This window comes from Strongylocentrotus purpuratus, unplaced genomic scaffold (assembly GCF_000002235.5).
Source record: "Strongylocentrotus purpuratus isolate Spur 01 unplaced genomic scaffold, Spur_5.0 spur5_scaffold_3, whole genome shotgun sequence".
NCBI lineage: Eukaryota > Metazoa > Echinodermata > Echinoidea > Camarodonta > Strongylocentrotidae > Strongylocentrotus > Strongylocentrotus purpuratus.
In genome coordinates this window covers 10514960-10537912 of record NW_022145609.1, presented here as the reverse complement: position 1 = coordinate 10537912, position 22953 = coordinate 10514960, and the positions used below count along the sequence as shown (strand labels likewise).

Genomic DNA, 22953 nt, shown 5'->3' with positions numbered 1-22953 from the left:
AAGGTCAAAGGCCACAACGCACATTATGTATGCAAAAACAGCTCGTGATCGCGTTCTCAAGAACCGATTGATGGATTCCTGCCAAAATTAGGTCATGTATGTTACTTGCAGAGCCAATGAACTGAGTAGATTTTTGGTTCATAAGATCAAAGGTCAAAGGTCATGGGCTCATTATGTATGCAAAAATAGCTTGTGAACACATTCTCATTAGAACTGACAGATGGATTACTATTTAACTCAGGACATCTTGCAGAGCCAATGAACTGAGTAGATTTTAGGGTCATGAGGTCAAAGATCAAAGGGTCATATATGTATATGAGAAATTGCTTGTAATCACGATATTCTGAGAACCTGTTAATGGATTACAATTGAACTTGAATTCGAAAAATGTCTTCTGTTTTGGTTTGTAAAATTGCTCTATGACGGAGGCATCATTTTCGACTGCGCGCAGTCGAATTCCATCTAGTTTCTTTTCTTTTCTCTTTGATCAATAGATGAGTATGCAGAGAGCAGACATTAGCTGGCAAGTCACCAGTGTCTAAAGAGACAAACCGTGTATCACTCCAGCTATATCCAGCTCCACCCGGAGACGGTTACCATGGCGCAAGCAATGATGCGGGGAGTGGCTGATGGTGGACACAGGGAGGGGTACACCATTGAGAACTACTATGCACAGGGTCCAGGTAAGGATGAGGATTTTGGTATTTCGATTGAGGGGTTGATAGATGAGAGGGCGGGGCCAGGGAGAGGAGAGGGAGGGTGGGGAAATTATGAAGGAAATTGATATAGTGGTAATGGAGAGTGGTGGAAGTAGGGAGAGTTTGAGGTGAATAGAGGTGAAGGGAGGGGAGGAGGGAGCAGGATTAGGGGAAGTAGGGGGATGAGGAGAGGAGAGGGAAGGGGAAGAAGAGTGATGGGACGAGGGGTGAAGGAGAGGGAGGGAGAGAAATTAAGAGAGCAGGAAAGGAGGGAGGGAGCCGATACAAGTAGTCAGAGAGGGAGACGAAGGCAAGGTGTTGGAAAGGGGGAGGAAACTAGAACTCTACAACTTCTGGGTTTAAGGACAATTTTAAAGAGGCATCAAGCATTTTTGAGGCAACTCATTAGCACAGGTTTGCTTTAACATTGTTTGCACTTACCGTATTACCTGCAAGAAAAAGTTCAACAATTTTAACCCTTCTGAAAGGTAGCCAGTAAAATGATTTAATGGGATGCATGTAAACTCTACAGGTTAGCAAAAAATACATGATGTGATTCGGATATCATTCATCTGTATATCATTAGTAATGTCTGAATACTTGCTATTAGCAACCAAACAGACTTTAATCTCTATCATGGACTAGGGCTTAAGATTATGATTCATTAATAAATGAGGGGGTTGGCCGCTGACCTTTTACGAAAACAAAAACAGAAGTTACGCCCATCATTAATTCATCCTACCCTGGACCTTGTCACAATTATGTTCATGCCAAAATTAGGTCACATGCTTGACAAATTATATTGATCCTTTGTGCTTGTCCGATATGACGTAAGCCCACCCATGTTACTCATGCATAGATCTCTCCTGTACACTTCTACCCCACAAATATAGAGATAGCAAGAAAAATGAGATAATCAAATCCATTTGGTCACCGACGGGATAAAATTAGCTTAGCCGTGAACTCGCTAATCTAATTCATTCAAACACAAATTGTAGCGCTATCTAAATTGCGTTCACAGGAAACGTAGCCGTAGATTCATATTCAAACCAAATTAGTTCTTTTGCTCCTGGCATTACCAGAGCGCTCTTGGCTTGGCTGCGATCATCCCCATCTGTATGTGGATCAGTGAGTCCTCCTCACTCGTAAATGCATCACAGATATTATGCAAAAACTTTGGCTGATCGCCGATTAAGCAATTGGAGATTTCTACTGAGGAAGTTAAGCGTTAGGGAGTTTTTCTTGAACTCCTTTGGTTCGAATGGAGTGGACATTTTATCTTGTGGTCGCTGACTGAAAGGGTCTGGCGAGCTTTCCTGCTCTCGTAAGGATTGGTTAATTTGGGGCGTTAAGGTTTGTGCAAGCGATCTCTCCCGTGGGTGCTATTGATCAGTTCATTACTTTGCCGTTGAGGAACGCTGACTGGATTTGTGTTAATGTAGTTTGTCAGCGTGGTTTAGTGTTTGTTGATACATGTCATAAAGGAATACTATATTTGTGGTGAGTTTGCTAGATTGATATTTTAAATGAATTTACCATGTCTCAATAGACTGCAAGTATGCATATATATTTCACATGAAATACATATAATAAAAATCATGTTTCAAAGTTTAAAAAAAAAAGAGTGATTATTTGGTAAATCATTGGTTTGAATGACCACTGGAAAAGTGTGATTGGAATAACAAGACTGCATGATTTTTTTTTTTTTTTTTTTTTAAAGCTTGTTATATATTATTAATATTTTGTGAAGATTTTGTTAAAAAGGCCTCATTTGAGATTATTTGTGTAACATGCTGACTAAAAGGGATTTATTGGTTTTTATTCTAAATCAGTTCATGAAAATTAATTTCACTGCAGTTGTATAGGATGCATGCTGTTTGTATACATTTTCAGATGTGATTTAATCTACAGGTACTCTATTCAGCAAGTCCATAGTGGACCTTGTGTGCCCAAGTCAAAGGTTCTTTTTTTGTTTCAATGTAGAATTAAACAGATTGTCATTTCATTACTCACTGCATGTATCTTATTTGTTAAGCTTCTGTGAGTGTACTGCTCAACTAATTGTATTTTTTGTTTTCATATTTCTATTTGCCTGCAGGTCATCGCTCTCGTATACCAGTCCGTTATGGCTATGCCAACACCAACTCCAGCAATAGCAACAGTGCTGAGGTGAACTCTACCTCGGAGGTTGATCTGTCTCGAGTTCAGCGGTGTGAATGCTGTCCGTACGGCTACCACATTGATCTGGACTTTCTCAACTTCTGCGATGACATCTCTTCTGGTGCCAATTTGAAGAAGATCAAGAAGACGAAGCGATCCCGATCACACAACAAAGTGAAAAGCATTCGCCCCCCTCCACCGCTCATTCCCCCACGGAGTAGCTCCCTGCCCCCCAAGAGGAACAAGAAGTCCAAGGACAAGTTAGAGCCAGATAAAATCCTTGAAAAAGAGAATGCAGCATTTTGGAAGATCTACCAGCAGTTTGCCAAGCTCCTGCGGAAAGAGTCCAATCTAGAGGATCTGAACGTACCAGCAGTCGAAGCCAGCTTTCTGGATACCCAGAGTCTGCCACCGGACTCCTATGACCACAACCTGAGTGATCTTGAGACGGACAGTGTGGTATCGCTCCCTCAGGGTTACCCTCCTGAGATGGAGCGTAGGAGTAGTCTTCCAAGCTATCAAGTCCTCCAGTATGCACTGAATAACAAGATGGACATCTACAATAGCAACATCAATGGTCCTCTTTCTATCTCCAACCTGGTGTCCATGTCCCATCAGAGTGACTCAACCAGTTCTCTCTCCTCTATGGGAAGCTCAAGTGCGTTCTCCCCAATCCCAAACGGAGGTTCGTACACAGATATAGACTACATGAAGAGGCCCTTGAGTAGTGCTTCCAGCATAGGTGAACTGTCCACAGCATCGGGACGATCCACACCGTCATCTGTCAGCACAAATGCATTGTCAGCTGTTAGACAGCAGATGGCTACAGCCCTGTTACGTCTCAAACAGCTGGAAGAGCAGGTCAAGGCTATCCCAGTCCTCCAGGTCAAGATCTCTGTCTTGAAGGAAGAAAAAAGGTTACTTGTGTTGCAGCTGAAATCAAAGAGCAAGGACAGGCACCTAAGGCATGTTGGTGTCTGTGATGGTATCGTTGAGGTTGATGGTGTGATAACAGTAAATGGAGATGTGTCAACTCCGTATTATGAGCTTCCCAATACTGACATGGTTCATACGAGTGTCAGGTCACCTAAACCTACCCGCCCCTTCAGTCCAGGTAGCCCAGGTCGGGCACCCTCTCCCAGATTTGGGTTCCACAGTGGAAGGCCAAGTAGCCCTGGACCGGCATCACCTGGGGTGATGAGACGCACCAGTAGTCCTGGTCCTACCAGCCCCACCCCATCTTCCCCGCAATATAGACCCATGTCCCCTTTGAAATCACCACAGCACAGAACGCAAGGTCCTCCTACTTCCCCCAAGCCATCAATCCCGAAAGGGAAACCCCACCTACCCCCTGTTCCACCAAAGAAAGCCTACGTGACACCTGTCCCGAGGCCCAAAGCAGAAACTAGATCAGTGGGTGTGGACGCTAACATGATCAGCACCGCATTGAAATCTCCCGAGACAAAATCCATTGGGATTAACGTGGATTTAATTTCAGAAGCCGAGAAACCAAACACTGCTAAGGTCATCGAGAGGAAAAGCAAGATGCAGCCGGTGAAGCTATCGAGCGTCCATCTACGCACCGTACGTAGCATGGCATCCTGGGATAACAAACGGAGCGTGGATAGCTCAGGGGGCGGGGGAAGTTGTTCGTCAGCTGATATGGTAGCAGAGGGGAAGGAGGTAATCAGGGAGGGTCCGATAACGGCAATCAGGGCTAATAACGTCTCCTATTCACCTAGCTCTCACCCTGACTCACCCAGTGAACACCCAACAACGAATAGCTTCACAAACTCGTCACCTCAATCACCGACCAGAGCTAATGCACTGCAGCAGGACTGCAATGAAAGGCTCATTTCTCCCACCACTCTCAATATCCAAACCTATGCCGCGGCTCCTTTACAGCAGCAAACCATCAAGAATGTTTGCGAACGTGGCACCATAACAGACAATATCCAAACTAGGATTATGGGAACTAACACCAAACCACCCGTTTCACCGAAGCGTACTGATGCAAGCATCGGTACTGACTTGCATGGAAGCGCAACATCAATGAGGGATGCATCAGTGACTGCAAGAATACAACCAAGCAATATGCAATCTACTGAAACTGAAGTGATCGAGATGGTGGAGTTTGGAGCCGGTACATCCGTCAAATGTGAGGAAAGCGGGGTCAATACGGTCAGTGTCTTGACCGTGGAGAGGGGGACATGTCCAGGACTGTCTTTTGACAATGTCCGGTATTTTAAATCAGTTGTGGGTGTAGACTCTGGGACCAGTACTGCTGAGGAAGGCGTGGAAGCACTCCCCGAAACGAGCTCATGCCAAGATTCTTCTACCAGTACTGAGATGATTGAGGCTGAGGAGAAAGATACAAACACTGAAAACGCCAAGCTTGTGACAAGCTCATGCAATACAGACAAACAAGCAGAATACGTAGATATCTGTGTTGGGGATGATATTGACTTGAATGATATTATCTGCTGCCGGAAAGCAGATACACACACCATCGGTACTAATACAAGCCAAATGTTGGAGTCAAGGTCGCGAACAATAGGCATCGGGTTATGTTCGGTAGCCGATAGCTACTGCATTAAGTGTGATAACATCCAGACAAGAACAATTGGAATAGGAGGAGGAAGAACATCCGACTGTCTCATGAGAACACGCACAATAGGCACGAACCACAACGTGCTATCAAGAACAATCGGTGTCGGATCCGACATGGTTTGCGATCCAAAATCGTTGCTCGGTTCTGTGACAACCGCAGTAGGAGACCGCGATGTGAATGATGCAATGTGTAATGTTTGTGACAAAAAGCAACAAAGGACAATTGGTATGGGGATAAGGATACCGACTCGTGATGCTGCCATTGGTGACGGGCCTGTAGCGGAGCAGCTGAACATCGGTGTTGGACTGTGTACAATCATGGATAGAATCTGTGACAAGTGCGACAACCTAAACACTGTCTCCGTCGGAATCGGTAGCTCCGACGTCAACCGATACACGCACTCGCGCTCCATCCAGGTCGGCGAGGTCTCGTCAGATTCCGCTATTGTGGCTCCTCTGTGCTCCAGCCCCACCAAGTTTGGACTAACCACATTCGCAAGTCTCTACAGCGATGAGAACGACTCTGTGTTCTTGACGGAATCCTCATCGGAAACGACCGCAGAACTCTTGGGAGACATTGATGATGTGCCGGCGGGTGAATCGAGTGTTGAGGATGTTGATAGTGCTCCTCCAACGACAACATTAGCGGAGATGATGGGAGAGGAGATCCGACCAGATCACTTTCAGCAGCTCCATGAGGCATTTACACCGATGTTCTCTAAACTTACATCGATGCAAGGTGAGTGCAAATGTTAGAGATATACATGTGATTAACAACAGAAACTTACAATGTAGGAGTAACATTTCATACTGTATAAAAAGTTGTGAAGAGCTATTGCACACAACATCAAAGTGCACATATAGAGTCATCTTGATACTTTTATAATTACAATGTCTCTTTATTTGTCTATTTATTTGTTACTCTCTAGCTAGGTGTAGTAAATGGGTACCTGGTAGGAATATATACCTTTGCATGTTTTGAGTGCCTTAAGGCAGCTTGTCTAAAACTGCAATTTATATTGCACACGTACCCATCCTCTGGGGTGGATAGATGCGTAATGTAAATGTAGCTGTTGTTATCATTTAGTGTAATTAAATGTATGTCTCTGTAACAATGTTAGCGCTTTGGTTGGTTACAATTCTAATTTGCAAGGTGCTATATATATTAAACTGTTATTACGGTATTATTTTATTTGGAAGCAAGACATACATTGTTGGAATTGTCCTAAAAATTTATTTCAACAGAATAGACAAAAGAAACAGTTATTTATAAAATAAGCTTGCTTAATTTCTTGATTTTTTTATAGTTTTAAAGCACAAAAGAAAGGTGGGTCCCATCATAAGATTATGAGTAAAGAACATAATTAAAAACTTGGCAAGTATTTTCTTTTATTTACAATGCCTTCTTAAAATAGAAGCCACTATCGTTAAGAATGCAGCTTAATGCTGCCTTTGTTTCGTCAATCCCTATGTACAGCCTGTCAAAAGGGCAATAGAGGAAGTGGCAAATTTAGACCACGCAGGAGGCAGCTACTAGCCAGTGCCGCTAGCAGCTATATACCTTCTGAGTATTAATCACTGGAGTGTTAATTAGGAATACTTGCCTATATCCTTCACCACCGTCGTCATAAGTTGGGATGGGTCCATTTAGCGCCGGAGCTTGCTCGCTGAAGTTGAATGATCGGGAGAGAGATAGAGAGGTGTTTAGTTCTTTGTTGTAAAGTGAGGCATTTGGAATCGGACACGGGAAGAGCGGAAAAGGCAGTTGGACATTTTTTTGCTTCTCTGCGTGCTGTTTTGATTTTGGATGGTGTTTGCTCTGATTACCAGTGTGCTTACGGAGCTCTATCAGCGTATTGTTCATTTTGTTATGCCTGTAGTTTCCGTTGGTAAGAAGATTAGTGTGTTTTCGTTCAAAAGTCCCATTGTTCACAATTGCACATTTAGTTTTGTTATTAGACATACCACGCATAAGTGTGCTTGTGGGTTGTTATTTAATCTGTTTAATTACCATCAGGGTTCGTTTAAAAACATTATTCATTATGTGCTTGAGTTCACAAAGGAAAGAGGTACTACTGTGGAAGCTTCTGAAGTATGCTTTTGAACATAGGTTAAGCAATGCACTCAATGTATTTATGCCAGCATCAATCTTTTGTACAACATATTTAGATTTTCTACTGGATCTTTATGTAAGGGAAAGTACACTGAAAAAGTTATATTCCTTTTTCTAATTGTGAAGAACTCACAATTCAACTTTTTGTGATCTTTTACTTAGCAGATTTTTTCCTCCTTCATGAATTAGTATTGTCGGATGCTAATGTTGACAGTTGTTCTATTTCTTTCATCCTTTATTTAATATAGAATCTGAACATCTTACAAGAAACATGGCACCCCAGCGTGAGAATGGCTCCTCCCAACCACCCGAGGGCACCATATCAACGGGATCGCTGAACTATGAGATCCATGTTCCTATGGACGAGCAGGCAATGCTGGGTAATGGATTCAGCAACCCTCATGCTATGCTTGCAGGTAAGAAAAATGATTAAAAAATCATATTCATTGACCTTAATCGAAGTTTGTTTATTGTTTGTTGCGAGTGCGAGTCAAAGGGTACTTTAACTGTGTGTTAAAGACCGTCTGTACTAGTTTGGCCAGGGGAGATTAGACCTCCCTGCAAGGTCACTGGCAGGTGGTTATCTCATCAAATCCGCTCTCAATTAACATAAGAAAAAGAGGATCATGGGGGATCAATGGTCACCAATTAGGCATTGTTTGCTATATAGAGGGCGCAAGTAGCTATAAGTAGTGCAGTGGGGCTTTAAAGGATATGTGTTGATACCAGTTTGGTTCCCAGCAGACAGATGCTACAGTATTATATTGACATTGTGACACATACTAGTACATGTATTACTTACAGATTTGGATCATATAAACACACAGAAAAAGTACTGCTATTATTTGTTACATAATATCATTCACTTTACCAGGAAAATAGAGAAAGGAAACACACAACAAAAAAATTTGCAGGACTGTTTGCGGGGGTATAATTATTATATAAGTCCAACTATTATACACACAGAAAAGTACTGCTGTTATTTGTTCCCTAATATCATTCACTTTACCCGAAAAATATAGAAAAGAAACACAAAGAAAATATTTTGCAGGATTATTTGCTGGGGGGGCTCTTCAATTTTTGTTTCCACCGGCTTAATAGGAAACAAATTCAAAGTTATTGTGAGATATACATGTAGCAAAGCATGGTAAGATCTGAATGCACAAGTATGACACACGCGCCAAGCTAATCGTTTAAATAGGATCCATATGGTTATAACTATCATGAGACATATATAAACCACATAATCTTGAGTATAGGCTTGTCACATTGAACTGAGTCATGGGACATATACTATTAATATGTGAGATACCATTTGATCTGATGTGGTATTTTATCATGCATAATATCATGAAAACTGTTTGTGCTCTTGTTAGAAATGGTCATGCTGGGTAAAGTAATTTTAATTTGGTTTCCAGCCATATGGTACATTATTTATTAGTATACACATGGTGCCGAAATATACCGGTATGTATGTTGCTATCCACTTATATGGAATATATACACTCTCCTTAAAATTACTGTTAAAACATACATGTATACTGGTGAAGGAGAAAGCCCCCTGTCACTCACAATTAAAGTTGATCATTTCTAGCACCAACAGCCCTTATCTTCAAGAAACATGACATAATCATTCCCATGGCAACGCTTTCTCCGATAGTAAATATTCAATCGTGAATCAGAGTCAGGAGCCGTTTTTTGAAAGTGCAAATTTGGCAGAGATAATCCCGCCTGTCGACCTGACACCTACAAGTTTGTGAGATTAGGCCCAACCCGGGCGCTGAGAGATGCTATTTTAGATTTATCCGTAAGCCCAGGCTCGCCGAACTGCGCAGCTCGACCCGAATACTCGTAAAAACATGGTGGTGAACTATTTCTTGAGGAAAAGAAAGTTTAGAAGTCAGATTATTAGTGAAATTGGGGACACTTCTTGAAGTAACTGTGAATATAAATTGCAAGTAGGCCACCAAATTGTAAATTTAATAATTCATTCTATGCCTAGGTCTAGGATCAAGAGTCAAACTTTTTTACTTTTGGTTTTGACTGCCTTCTATGGCAACAGCCTTGACAACATATGAACCTATTTCTGTTTGAGGAAGAAAAACAAAGTTATTTTTAGTCCAAATTTCAAGCATAAGAATTTTTTTAGTTCATACTTTATACAACATGAAAACTTTTAGCCCGCAGTTATAGCCGAACATCAATTTCTTTGCGGGATTAAGTGTAATTTCGTATTTTTTTAAAAGGTATGTGATACTTAATACCAACCTGGTGAGTGGGATAGTCTACACTAATACATTTTACAAGGACCTGTTTTAATTAGTTAACAAAATCTTGCTTGTGTACATGTAATCCTACAAAGAGATCAAGTTCAAATCGGGATTCTGGTCTAGACCCCTTTTCCTTTCGGAACCGTTGGTGCCAAAAGTGCAATTTTGTTGAAACCAGAGCTTTAGGCGGGCTTACAGATCCGATGATGTCATGTGAAAAAGAGCGATTATATTTTGCTGATATTGCGCACATATATGATCCTGTCTGTTAGTCATTAGAATTTCATTAACTCTCTCAATCTCAGGTTCCATGCAAATGTTTAAGGGGGTTCTATTCATGTTCATAGCAACTTTTAAAAGTTTTTTATACAATATTTATTTCCTTCTTATGTTTGCTATGCATTTATACACCCATGAGCTCAAGATTAAATCACGGCCTTTCCCTCCCATGTCTTGTCAATACACACCCACAAGTATTTTTTAGTCATGATAACTTAATTTAACACATAATGTGACATACGGTATTGTGTATCAAATTTCTAAGAATATCCTCTTCTAGGGAAAGTTTTGATGAAGTTATAATCTTAATCTTATCATTGCCTATTAATACATACATGTACATATATTTTGAATTAATATTATAGGATACAATGTAACTTTGCATCCGTTCAGTTGTTTATACATATAAATTTCGTTCTGGATTTATAAAATAAGAATCTAATATTTTGGAGAACATATATCTTGAGATTATAAACCATATTCTTTGGCAAAAAAGTTAGATCATATATATATATATATATATATATTCTATGATAAAAGTGTCTCTATTTTAATAGTGAAATTTCAAGTGTAAAATGGAATGATGGATACATCTTGTACAAGGACAAACCATATACATGTACCAGTACATGTACTGTATGTCATGTACTACCATATGAAATCTTTAGAAATGGCTATATGGTCTGTGGAAGTGTTTTACGACCCTTATATTCATTGAAAATCAGCCACATAATGGTGTTGAAGGATATTTGCCCTGCCTGGTCCCCTTGAAAATGATAGACATATGGCCCAAAAATCTTTTGTGTCTCCCATTCCTTCATTGGGCTCTAATCCACTCCCTAATCTCCCCCTCACACTCTAATCCACGACCCCCTCCAAAAAAAGGGGGTGACTCCTCTGGTGTAGATTAGGGTCGGATTACTAGGAACAGAAACGTGATCACGACTTTCCAACGAAAAGAAGAAAAAATTTGCACATGTGCTCAATGACTCAGGAAACATGTTTAGGAAATAATTATTCACGCTATGAAGCACCTGAACTTGGTTGCATAAAAAAAATGTGACCCCTAGTTCACTCATTTATTATCTACTGAGGAGGATCCGGGATTCCCTGGCTTGGGGGGGGGGGGGAGGGAGGGGTGTGTTACATAACTTCTCAATTCTTTGACAGACAGAAAACAAAAACAAAACAATCTACAACCCATTTTACTTTTCTTCCTTTGTTTCCCCTTAATTCTTTTTCCTTGGGTGCGCCCCCGCCCCCTCTATCTGCAACTGCCCTAGACATACTCTCGAAGTCTTTGAATATTTTCTTTTTAAAGGTAAAGACCAGTATTGGCAACGCCCCAATTTCAAAAAATGAAATGGAAGCTCTCATTACCAATCATGTGAAAGAATATGTTTTGACTAATACATGATGATAAAAAATTTGCCGGGAAACCGCCTACTAATTCATATATTTGGTAAATTTATTTCTCTCATGGTCTGGTGAGAGAGATAGGGTAGTCCCATATACATCTTTCTGTGTATAGTGCTTGTAACTTTACGAAGAATGGGCAAAATTTCTTATCATTTTGATGATTCCAGAACCTTGCAGATGCTAGATGCTAGATGATCAACCTCTTCTGATCGATTCCACAACGTTTCTTTCACAATGCAATCGCATGACCATTACTGGTCTTTACCTTTAATAACTTTGTTGTGGTGGTGATTGTGGTTTAGGTAGAGTTGTCTATGAGTTATGGAACTCATGAGCAAAGCATGTTAATGAGATAAGCTAGCACTTCCATGGTAGCCTCGCGTGTTTGTAGCAACAACAAATCTGCATTTTTATCATTATTGTTGTGTCATACTTTACATTAGAGAACGGAAAAGAGAATGAAAATGTCCTTATAAGATATATTTATGAGTTCATTTATGAGGTATAAATATACTGTACCCTGATTGAACCATTAAAAACATATGTTTGTGATAGAGTTATACCCATTGAATTTCATAATAATAAAAAAAACTGCTTTTTCAATGACATAACAAATACGTTGATATTACTAACAATTTAATGAAAGTTATATTCCAATGATCAATGTGCCAACTCCCCCCCCCCCCCAAGAAACAATTGTATGGTACCAATACCTTGGAATTCCTGTTGTTTTCAAGTTCTTTGTCATTATTTGATGCAAAATTGTTCAGTCAGTGTACATCTTTTACCTTTGATATCACAATTCATTTTATTTCTTCTCAATTTTAGATGAGAGTCCAGGGGCCCATGCACCAAAGACCACTCTGGCAGCTACCATTATGAAGAGGGGGAGTCAAGACTCTGGTACGGAGGGACATCTCAGTGAGACAGAGGTTCCAGAGTTGAAGTAAGTGAAGAGAAAATAAAGGGTTCTTCATTCAAAGAAGAAAAAAAAATTGTTAGAGAAGATGTATACATAGGCCTACAGTGATTATGATTTTTTGCTACATTTGATACACATGAATAAAAGACGAGGTTATATATATATACAAATGATAGCAGTAAAGTTTATATTGCAGCAAGAAAGTTTGGATAGTGCAATGAAAATGTTATTGACCTGTTTATAAAGCAGTACGGTACCTATCTTCTGATACTGGTACGATTAAAATCATGACTAAGTATTTCCTGTTTTTAAAAGAGACATGTGGAGACCAGTTTACATACATCTGTACAAAAGCTTGACAGTGTAACAGGATGGTCAGGATTTTGTTATGTCTACACTTTTTATCCAATAATCATTTAGAAATTAAGATTTCAGTACATTTATTGTTTGAATGCTGAAATACTTATCAATACACATTGTTATTCAGTTATTATACAGTCAAACCTGCTTTAGTGACCACCTGTCTACAAAGACCACCTGTCTACAACAAGCACATTTTTTTTTGTTTCCCTTGAAAATGGTTTCTCATTGAAACATGTACTAAAGGAACCTGGCTACGAAGACCACATTTGTGTTTCCCTTGGGCGGCTGCTATATACAGGTTTGACTATAATTTGAATTGAATCTGTTTTGCTAGGGTTGCAAGCAGCTCAGCGATGAGCTCTAGTAGCTCCGGCAGCGACTCCTCAGAGACGGAATCCGATAGCTCGAACTCCACCAGCTCCACCTCCACCTCCAGCGAAGACCTTGGCTCCCTGTCTGGATCCCCTCCCAAGGGTTCATCCAGGAGCAGCAGCAGGAACAGCGGCGGCGGGAAGAGGAACGGAAAGAAGGAGACGGAGGAAGGAGAGAAGGATGGAGGAGTGAAGAAGAATGGGGTGGAGAACTCTGAGATGATGAATGTTGAGGTTGGAGACGAGACGAGGCAGGCTTGCATCACGTTGGGGAAGCTGTTTGTGCAGCCAGGAGAAGGAAACAACAAGGATCTGGTGAGTCTCCAACTCTATTTTTGTCCTGGCCGGTATTCCAAAACATGGCCAGATTTAGTTTTACCATCAATTTTAAATTGCACTTAAGAAAGCAAGTAGAGCTCTCATGGACCAAAGACTTTAAATCCAGCACAATTCCTAAAGGGAAAAAAATAGAACATTGCAGATATTGCTTTCATGATTAAGGACATTTACCCTTAGCAATTTCTGAAATATATTTCTTAATGTGAATAAGGATTAAGTGGTGTTTTTAATACTAAGCTGTATTGAAACTAGTATCGTTCAAGAGGATCTTGAAGTCTTGAGACTTTCTTATCCTCTAACAAGGATTTAAGATTTGTCATGGTATATGCATGTACCTTTCTTATGCTATGTCATTTATCTTTTGGATGCATTTTGAAGTTGAGAAAATAATTATGGGAGTGTATAAATTAGGAGCTCATTTATAACTTCAGTTGTATTTGGTTTGTTTCTTACATAGACCACCTGCATGGCAACGGTTGCCAAGAACTGGTTCCGCATCACAAGCCAGAAGTCTTCTGACCCTCGGCAGGTCACAGGGTTCCTAGAGGTCGTCGCAAAGGATGCTGGGAAGGCTGTACTGGAGAGGATTGTCAACATTGCTGATAGCAATGTAAGTCTAAAGTGGGCTATGTAATGTAGGGGTGGTATACATGTATATGACACATGCTCTGGTAACAACTGCTTCATGGTCAATTTCTAGCAATAATAGAATTCTTAACTTTAACTCTAGATCCAGCTATGTTAACCCTAACCCCAACCCTGAAACCCAATCAAAACTTAACCTTCTTTACCTTACACCTTCTTTACCTTACACCTTCTTTACCATACACCTTCTTTACCTTACACTTTCTTTACCTTACACCTTCTTTACCATACACCTTCTTTACCTTACACCTTCTTTACCTTACACCTTCTTTACCTTACACTTTCTTTACCTTACACTTTCTTTACCATACACCTTCTTTACCATACACCTTCTTTACCATACACCTTCTTTACCTTACACCTTCTTTACCTTACACTTTCTTTACCTTACACTTTCTTTACCTTACACCTTCTTTACCTTACACTTTCTTTACCTTACACCTTCTTTACCATACACCTTCTTTACCTTACACTTTCTTTACCTTACACCTTCTTTACCTTACACTTTCTTTACCTTACACCTTCTTTACCATACACCTTCTTTACCTTACACTTTCTTTACCTTACACCTTCTTTACCTTACACTTTCTTTACCTTACACCTTCTTTACCTTACACTTTCTTTACCTTACACCTTTGACAAAAAATAAAGTCCAGAGCAATTGCCACCAGAGCATATGCCATCAGAGCATATGTTGGATTATCAGACATTGTCCTTTGCAACTGTATTTTTTTCTTCAATTCTGTCTCAGACATCAAAATTGTAGGATTCATTTAATCTCTATTAATTTTGTTTCTTTTTGGTCCTCAACTGTTATGACTTTCTTGTCTGAATATGTTGTATTCTTTAGCAGCTACTCCTATATCTTTCTGACTCCATGAGCACATATATATTACAATGTTCTCTTTTAGTTTAGTCTATATTTCTTTCCTTTTGGTGGGTTTTAGGCCATTCCTATTGGGTCTGAGTGCAGTTTTTATATCAGAGCAATTTTTTCTGTGGAAGATCAGACTGCACTAGCATGCTTCAACGCTGCATGAACCTTGGTCGTAATCTCCATTGGCCATTACTCACTCAGCACTCCTTGACTACCGAACCAAACAAAACCCTTAAAAATAACTCCAAGTCATTGCCCAGTTGCATCACTCTATGGTCATGCTTCATTTCGTTTTTTTAATATTCTTTTATTCAAACTGTGGCCTGAGGAAACCCTGCTTGGGTCTTAGTCACAGTGGAGGCCCCTGTATTATGTGTAGGATGATATTGACTCAGAAATGTGCTTGCTTGGCTTGTATGGAGGAAATGGAAAGTTCATTCAGATGGTCATTGTAATGTGCAGACTAGTTGTTGTAGAAGTGAATGAACCTGTATGCCTGGGTTGAATAATAAACAGGTTTATCGTATGAGGGTATACACCATGTATGCTACACCAGGAAAGGAACAGTTACCCAGTACAAATGACCTCTGACTCATGTTTAACTGTTTAATAAAGGTGTTGAAACAGAACTTTGTACTTAATTAAGTTGGAATGTTTGTGACATCAGGAACTGCGGTATCAACTCTTAGTTTAATCTTATGCTTAGAAGTGATGATTTTGGATGAATTCATACTTGAGTTACAGATATGGTGAAACATGACCACATGATTTGGTTGGAAAAAAGTTGTGAGATTGGGACTAGTCATCAAGTTATGTTGATAAAAATACCCTTAAATGTTGTGAATTTGGGGCAGTTTTATCCTGGAGGTATCGAGGATGGTGAAACAGAACCACATGATGATGTTTGTTTTTTAGGGGAAAAACACTAGTTTGAGGATGACCTGGAAAAGTACAGGTGAAGTCACGCAAGTTTCTTGAATTCCCAGCTCCTCTTTACGTCACTCAATTCTTGATACTTGATCTAAAAAAACCAAGGTGAAAGGATGACTCAATGACAAGGAAGGTTGAGCTGGGATTCACCTCTAAAAACAAATCTTAAAAGAAGCAGAAAAAGAACTAAAATGGAGGTTAAATATAGAATATGGATTTATGTGAACAGTTGTGAGTCAGTTATGAGCAGCACAAGTTTTGATGTAGAGGATGAACGAAAAACAAAGAGAGATTTTAAAATGTAGGTGATTTGGTGATGAAAATAACACACATGTTCACAATTGTCTTTGATATGTTCATGTTTGGAAGCATTTTTAATCTTCTTCTCTTTTCCTAGGAAATAATATTTGATTAGCAAGGTAGGATATTCTGGGATTAAATGTACACGTAACCTACCTGTATTGACATAAAATATTCAAACATTCTTAACCACACAAATCCATACATATGTATTTGCATGAAACCACATGTGTACATATTTTTCCAGTATTTGGGAAGAGAATATTAAGGCACATTACTTACTTTGCAATTTGTAGGGAACAATTAAGATGCAGGCACTATAACCTATTGGTACAGCAATACTTAAACAATGCCTTCAAAAGTCATGAAATGAAGTCATATTATACAGGATGTTAATGATAATTGCCAGAAAGGGTACAAACTCTGTTCACTTTGGCAGGTAGCACAGCAGTTGCCATGAGTGAAGGATAATGTATAGATTATTGTACTTATCACAATGTGACAGTAATCACGTCTTATTGTTCTTAAAAAGCCATGTTTGAGGTCACAAATGCAGCGCCTTGATTTGAATGATATTTCTTGCATTGTTCTGCAGCTGCTATAATCATGTTGCAGAGGTTAGTTATCCTTGTGAAAGTGTAACTCATGATAGAATCACATGAAGTACACTCATTATGAGGAAATAAAAGAGAACATAGAGAGGAGGGATAGGTAGCAAGGTAATGAGAGCAGGAAAAGCAGGAAGGAAATTGTATTTTCAAGCAGAAACAACATTGATGAAGAGCTAGGAAATATTCTAAGCTTATGTTTTCATGCGTTGACCGAAAAGGTAAAACAACAAAGTTGATATAGTGATATAGGCATTGATCTACAACTAAAGCACACTGAACAACTGGTTTTACCAGAAAACAAAAACAAAATACAAATGTGATGCATGAATGAAGTGAACAGAAGGGTAGGTTTTTGTGGAATACTCTGATGTATTCGTGCCATGGAGAAATTTTACAAATTGGCATCAATTTAACGTTAAGTGATGATGAATGAATAATCACTGGCCCTGCTCTTGATGACCAGGACTAGGACCAAGCCCTGCTTTCAGGGACGATCAAGTTTGCTTCAGGAAATTTGATATCAGGCTGAGTCACACCAAGTAAAACAAACTTCAAGGGCATGACGTACACGAGACTGGGATCTGCTGTCAACAGCAGTAATAAAACATAAGTGGAGATAGGGAGAGATAGGGAGAGAGAGAGAGGGAAAGAGAGAGAAGGGGATGTAGGGAGGGAGGGAGGGAGGGAAAGAAAGAGAGAGAGAGAGAGAGGGGAGAAGGAAAGGGAGAGAAAGAGAGGGAGAGATAGAGATATAAAGTGAGAGAGAGAGGGAGAGATAGAGATATAAAGTGAGAGAGAGAGGGAGAGATAGAGATATAAAGTGAGAGAGAGAAAAAAATAGAGAGAGAAATTAGAGTAGAGAGACAGAGAGATAAACAAATAGATAGATAGAAAGACAGACAGACAGAAGAAGAAAAAACAGGGAAAAGGCTGCATATGGAGACCAATAGACAGGCACTGAGACAGACAGACAAAGAGAAACTACATGTATATGTAAATTAGAGAGAGAGAGAGAGATTTTAAAGTCTGAAGTTGTATTGAAGTGCACACAGTTCTTTTTTTCCCCAGTGCTTTCTATTTTTTTCCCTTTCTCTTTCAATGCTACTTGTATGTATTTCATTGTGGGTTTTTAGTAAGTACAAGTGCATTACCAAAAACTTATGTTATCCTTTTTTAACAATGTTATTAGTATCTCATACATGACATGTGTATTTCATGATTAATGTCAGTTTTAGAGCTTTATAACAATTTGGTAAATTTTCAGCCAATGAAAACGTTCCTCTTTCATCTTCCCTCTTCAATTACAGGGTAACACGGCTCTCCACTACTCCGTCTCCCACGGCAACTTCGACATCGTGCTCCTCCTCCTGGACACCGGGGTGTGTCAGACGGACAAGCCTAACAGGGCGGGGTACACCACCATCATGCTGGCCTCCCTGGTCCCCATCCAGAACAAGAAGCACTCCAGTGTGGTCTCGAGACTCTTCAGGGAGGGGGACGTTAACCAACGTGCAAGCCAGGTACAGTCACTATTGCATGGTCATTCTACTCTTTTAAAGGCATCGTTTAACAATGTTAAATCTGAGATACACGGCCCTACGTGTTATCAGTGCATTTGGTATGGTGTAATATTGAAGCCCTAAAAAATTGCATTTCAAATGATCATGAAGTGCCTCAAAAAAGTAAAAATCTTTGAGTGACCAGTTTTATCATACTCATTTTCCCCAATAGACTGTAGTGGTAGGAAAACCGTTAGGAAATGCAAAATTTGATTTTGATTTCTAATCATAAATATCTTGATAATCAGACAGGCGATTGGCTTGTGAAAGTCATGGGGTTTCTATCATTGCAGCATGAGCTAAATCCAGGATTTTGTTTCAGAATCTAAGACAAAGTTTAAAGGTAAAGACCAGTATTGGCCAATTTCAAAAAATGAAATGGAAGCTCTCATTACCAATCATGTGAAAGAATATGTTTTGACTAATACATGATGATACAAAATTTGCCGGGAAACTGCTTACTAATTCATATATTTGGTAAATTTGTTTCTCTCATGGTCTGTGAGAGATATAGGGTAGTCCCATATACATCTTTCTATGTATAGTGCTTGTAACTTTACAAAGAATGGGCCAAATTTCTTATCATTTTGATGATTCCAGAACCTTGCAGATGCTAGATGCTAGATGATCAACCTTTTCTGATCGATTCCACAATGTTTCTTTCACAATGCAATCGCATGACCATAACTGGTCTTTACCTTTAATTACCCAATCCCTTTAACTCTCTGTGCCACACATTTTGATGTTGTATATCATTGAATCAAATCCCAAAATGTAGATTAATTGAAGGGAGGAATATAGAGATGTATTAAAATACCATTTGTGTCTGTGCCACAAATATAAAACAGTTTTGATGTTGTATATCATTTGAATCTTGTCTATGCCACAAATCTATTAAATAACAGTTTTATGTTGTCTATCATTTGAATCAAATCCTAAAATGTAGAATAATTGAAGTTAGGAATATATAGATGTTTAAAAGCGTTGGAAACATAGGATATTGAATCATCTATATGTTTGATGTATGCATTTGTTTTAATGAAGAATTACAATCTCACACCGATGAACTCATTCAGCCAGACAATTTTAAAGAATGCATTCCCAATCACATGAATGTTTACAACTGGAATTAATCCTTACAAATGGATTTCATGAGCTCCTACAATGTTTTCCCTTCTTTGATTAGGCTGGTCAAACAGCTCTGATGTTAGCGGTCAGCAAGGGAAGACTGGACATGGTCAAGCTACTATTGACTGCTGGCAGTGATGTCAATACACAAGATGAGGTGAGTAAGATGGACGAATGGATGGTTGATAAATTGAAAAGATTTGTTGATCAAGTTGCTAAGGCACATGTAAACATATAATTAGTGATAGATTTAAATCTCCTAATGGAAGAAAGAGGGATGCATCTGATGTTATGAGTACGAATTTAGTTAAATGAATGAAGATGATTTTTGTTGTTGTAATTTTTAGCCTAGTTCATTACTGACATAAAGAAAATAATAATGAGTATAGTATAAAATTGCAAATGATTTATTGAAAGACCTAATATTGCGCAAATTACGTATGTTCTATATAAAGGTTTGGATGTTAGGTGGAGACACTAGGATGGTCTGATGACTTAAACAGCTAGCTATGTATGAGCATTTATACACACAAGATTCCACATAAACTGGTGGTGTGGGGCTTTTACAAGTACCGGTATACTGAAACACAGATGTTCTTTTATATACGTATATATTTTTAATTCTATTTTCTTTGATGTTGATTATCCAGGATGGTTCTACTGCCTTGATGTGTGCCAGTGAGCACGGCCATCTTGACATCGTCAAGGTGCTACTCTCACATCCACAGTGTGACCCACACCTAGAAGATAACGTAAGTCCAATACGATCTTATATGCATGGAACAGCTAGGTTTATAGGCCATTTTATAGGTATATTTGTAAAGTTTAAAGACTCAAAAATCTGAAGAAGAACAACGATTGAATTGAATGCAAGTAGAAGGAAAATTCATTTTTGTAATAAAAAAAATAAAAAATTGTTTTTCAGTTAGAAACCATAGGCTTTTCAATTCATCTCTGCATCCAACTGCCATAACTTTGTTTTATCAGTGAACAAATCAACTTCAGATTATTTATTTGATAAAATGTACAAATATTTTCTTCATAATAATACCCATTTATACCCATCTCATGCTTCTTTAGTGCAAATATATATACAGTGTATATGTATACCTGGTATGTTAAAATGAAATTCTCTTTTATTATAATTTCAGGATGGAAGCACTGCCTTCTCTATTGCTATGGAGGCGGGGCATAAAGACATCGGAGTGCTACTTTACGCTCATATGAACTTTGGCAAGCAATCCAGCTCATCGGTAAAAATATTGTACAGCATTTTTAAAGCATTTTCAGCATTACTGTAAAAGAATTGCAATGCAAAATGGTTCTTGATAATGTGACGAATCTGCCCTCATGACTATTCAAATCAATGACTGTCTACAAATTATGTTACAACGTAATGTAAATCTATAATATTCGACTACCATTAATGTTTAGACTTGGTAGGAAATTGAAATACTCTCTGTAATGATTTATTACACATTGTTGATTTATTACGGTAGGAAATAATATTTAAAAACGTGATATTATACTATCAAATTATGTTCTTCATCTATTAAAACATGCATTATAAACCAAACTTTTCTTTTCTCTTATTTATCTTTTGCAGAAAAAGAAATCATCTGGACCCACAAGGTGTGTATATAATACTTGAAATTTCAGTAGCCTAAAGAGCAGTATACCGATGGCTAAAAAAAAGCATGTTTTTAAATACATTTTTCAAGAACAGAATTTTATTGGTCAAAAGATGTATATGTTTCAATTTATACTGTTCTATTTTGTGAAATACACTGTGAAATGGCAAAATGAGCAATCTTTATAGCAAGTAATATGAAATGCTGCATTTATGTTATCTTTGCTACTATACAGATCAAAAGAGTCACACTCAACTTTATTCAAGTACATAGATGGATTTATGTATAGCAAACAAAATTATTCAGTAAGATACTTGTAGTTGCATCTTATGAATTTGTAGAGGTTTTCAATCTTTTATTCTTTTCTTCCCCTTTGTAGCCCCCAGCGTCATGTGTCATCCAGTGCTGCCAATCACCCTCGCCCTCATTCTGTCAGCCTTTCACAAGGTCCTACACGAAGCACATCATCCTCCAGCATATCAAGCCTACCAGCTCAGCCTACCACCAATCATCAAGAGACCTTCTCCTCTATCAGCAAGAGAGGGCGCTCTATGCTCAACCTCACCACAACCAGCGGCTCCTCCAGCTCATCCAGTGGCAGCACCAACGGCCCAAGCGCCCCGACATGCCGATCACATACCACATCCCCCACCACCGAAGATCTTCCACCCGCGCAGCTCTTCCGCAGCCGCTCGCTGAGCCCGTCGTCTCGCACCCCATCGTTCCGTGCACTCCAGCTTCCTAAGGGACCCAACTCTAGCCACGCCAGTCGCATTCCCACCCCACCGAGCGTATCGCCAAAACGTGCTGCCGTGATCCTTGCGGCGCAACGCTCATTATCGGCGCACTCCTCGCACCGCAATTGCGGCTTGCCGGCCAACGGCGCAGAGAGCCCAGCGGCTCAGCGTAGGGCATCACCAACCAAGAAGGTGTACGGTGCTCAAGGAAAAGCCAGCAGCACAGGTTCAAGCAGTGCCAAGAGTAGTCCAAGGCAGACGCCACTACAGAAGAAAGGTATCAAGCCTGCTAGCAAATATTCAACCGTCTGAAGTAGCAGCAAACAGTGATGTGAATTAGTGACTTTTTACTGCAGCATTGTTGCATTCTTAATAATAATAATGACTACGTCTTCTATAGAGTTTTCTTGAAGAAGACAAAATGGGTACAGGATGGTTATGGGTACTGTATAAAAGCTGAAGACGTGTCCACTTCAAAGCATTATTCATAATTATGTAAAATGCAATACTTTTAAAATTTATTTAAAAGTATTCGTGAAGCATTTTGTCCAGAACATTGGAGCATTCTAATACATGATATCGTTGGGTGCTATCTCTCTTTGAAATGATGACTGATGTGTGAAAACTATGTTAAAGCATTATATGAAATATTATATATGTAGGTGCTATAGGTCATTTGAACAAAGATTTTTAACGGGAATCATGAAAACAAATTGAATATTCAATATGAATCATACAATCTTTTTGTAATTTTCAAATATTTAAGAAGTAATTCAAAATTTATGGATACTACTAATCATTTAATCTTTGATGAAAATTAAAGCAAAATTCAAAGCATAAATATAATCAGTTATAACAAGATTAAAATTATAAATCAAGAAGTTAAAAAGATGATAGGATACTATCTCTAAGAAGAAAAAGAAGGAAATTAAAGCAAGATTCAAAGTATCAATCAAGAAATTGAAAAATAGATTGGATACTATCTTGGGAA

At 39.0% G+C, this 22953-nt stretch overlaps 1 protein-coding gene across 2 annotated transcripts in view; it reads left to right on the top strand.

The window, feature by feature from the left end:
* Positions 1 to 22953, top strand: part of LOC575146 (KN motif and ankyrin repeat domain-containing protein 1) — a 43758-nt gene extending 20805 nt beyond the window's left edge. For both annotated transcript variants that reach the window (XM_030996495.1, XM_030996496.1), the window contains exons 2-13: positions 495 to 683; positions 2797 to 6207; positions 7830 to 7997; positions 12378 to 12495; positions 13169 to 13520; positions 14002 to 14154; positions 18215 to 18427; positions 19653 to 19751; positions 20245 to 20346; positions 20746 to 20847; positions 21201 to 21226; positions 21605 to 22953. In XM_030996495.1, the coding sequence (XP_030852355.1) occupies positions 599 to 683; positions 2797 to 6207; positions 7830 to 7997; positions 12378 to 12495; positions 13169 to 13520; positions 14002 to 14154; positions 18215 to 18427; positions 19653 to 19751; positions 20245 to 20346; positions 20746 to 20847; positions 21201 to 21226; positions 21605 to 22274 (5499 nt within the window). In that variant the 5' untranslated portion in view covers positions 495 to 598 and the 3' untranslated portion in view covers positions 22275 to 22953. The remainder of the gene's footprint in view (positions 1 to 494; positions 684 to 2796; positions 6208 to 7829; positions 7998 to 12377; positions 12496 to 13168; positions 13521 to 14001; positions 14155 to 18214; positions 18428 to 19652; positions 19752 to 20244; positions 20347 to 20745; positions 20848 to 21200; positions 21227 to 21604) is intronic.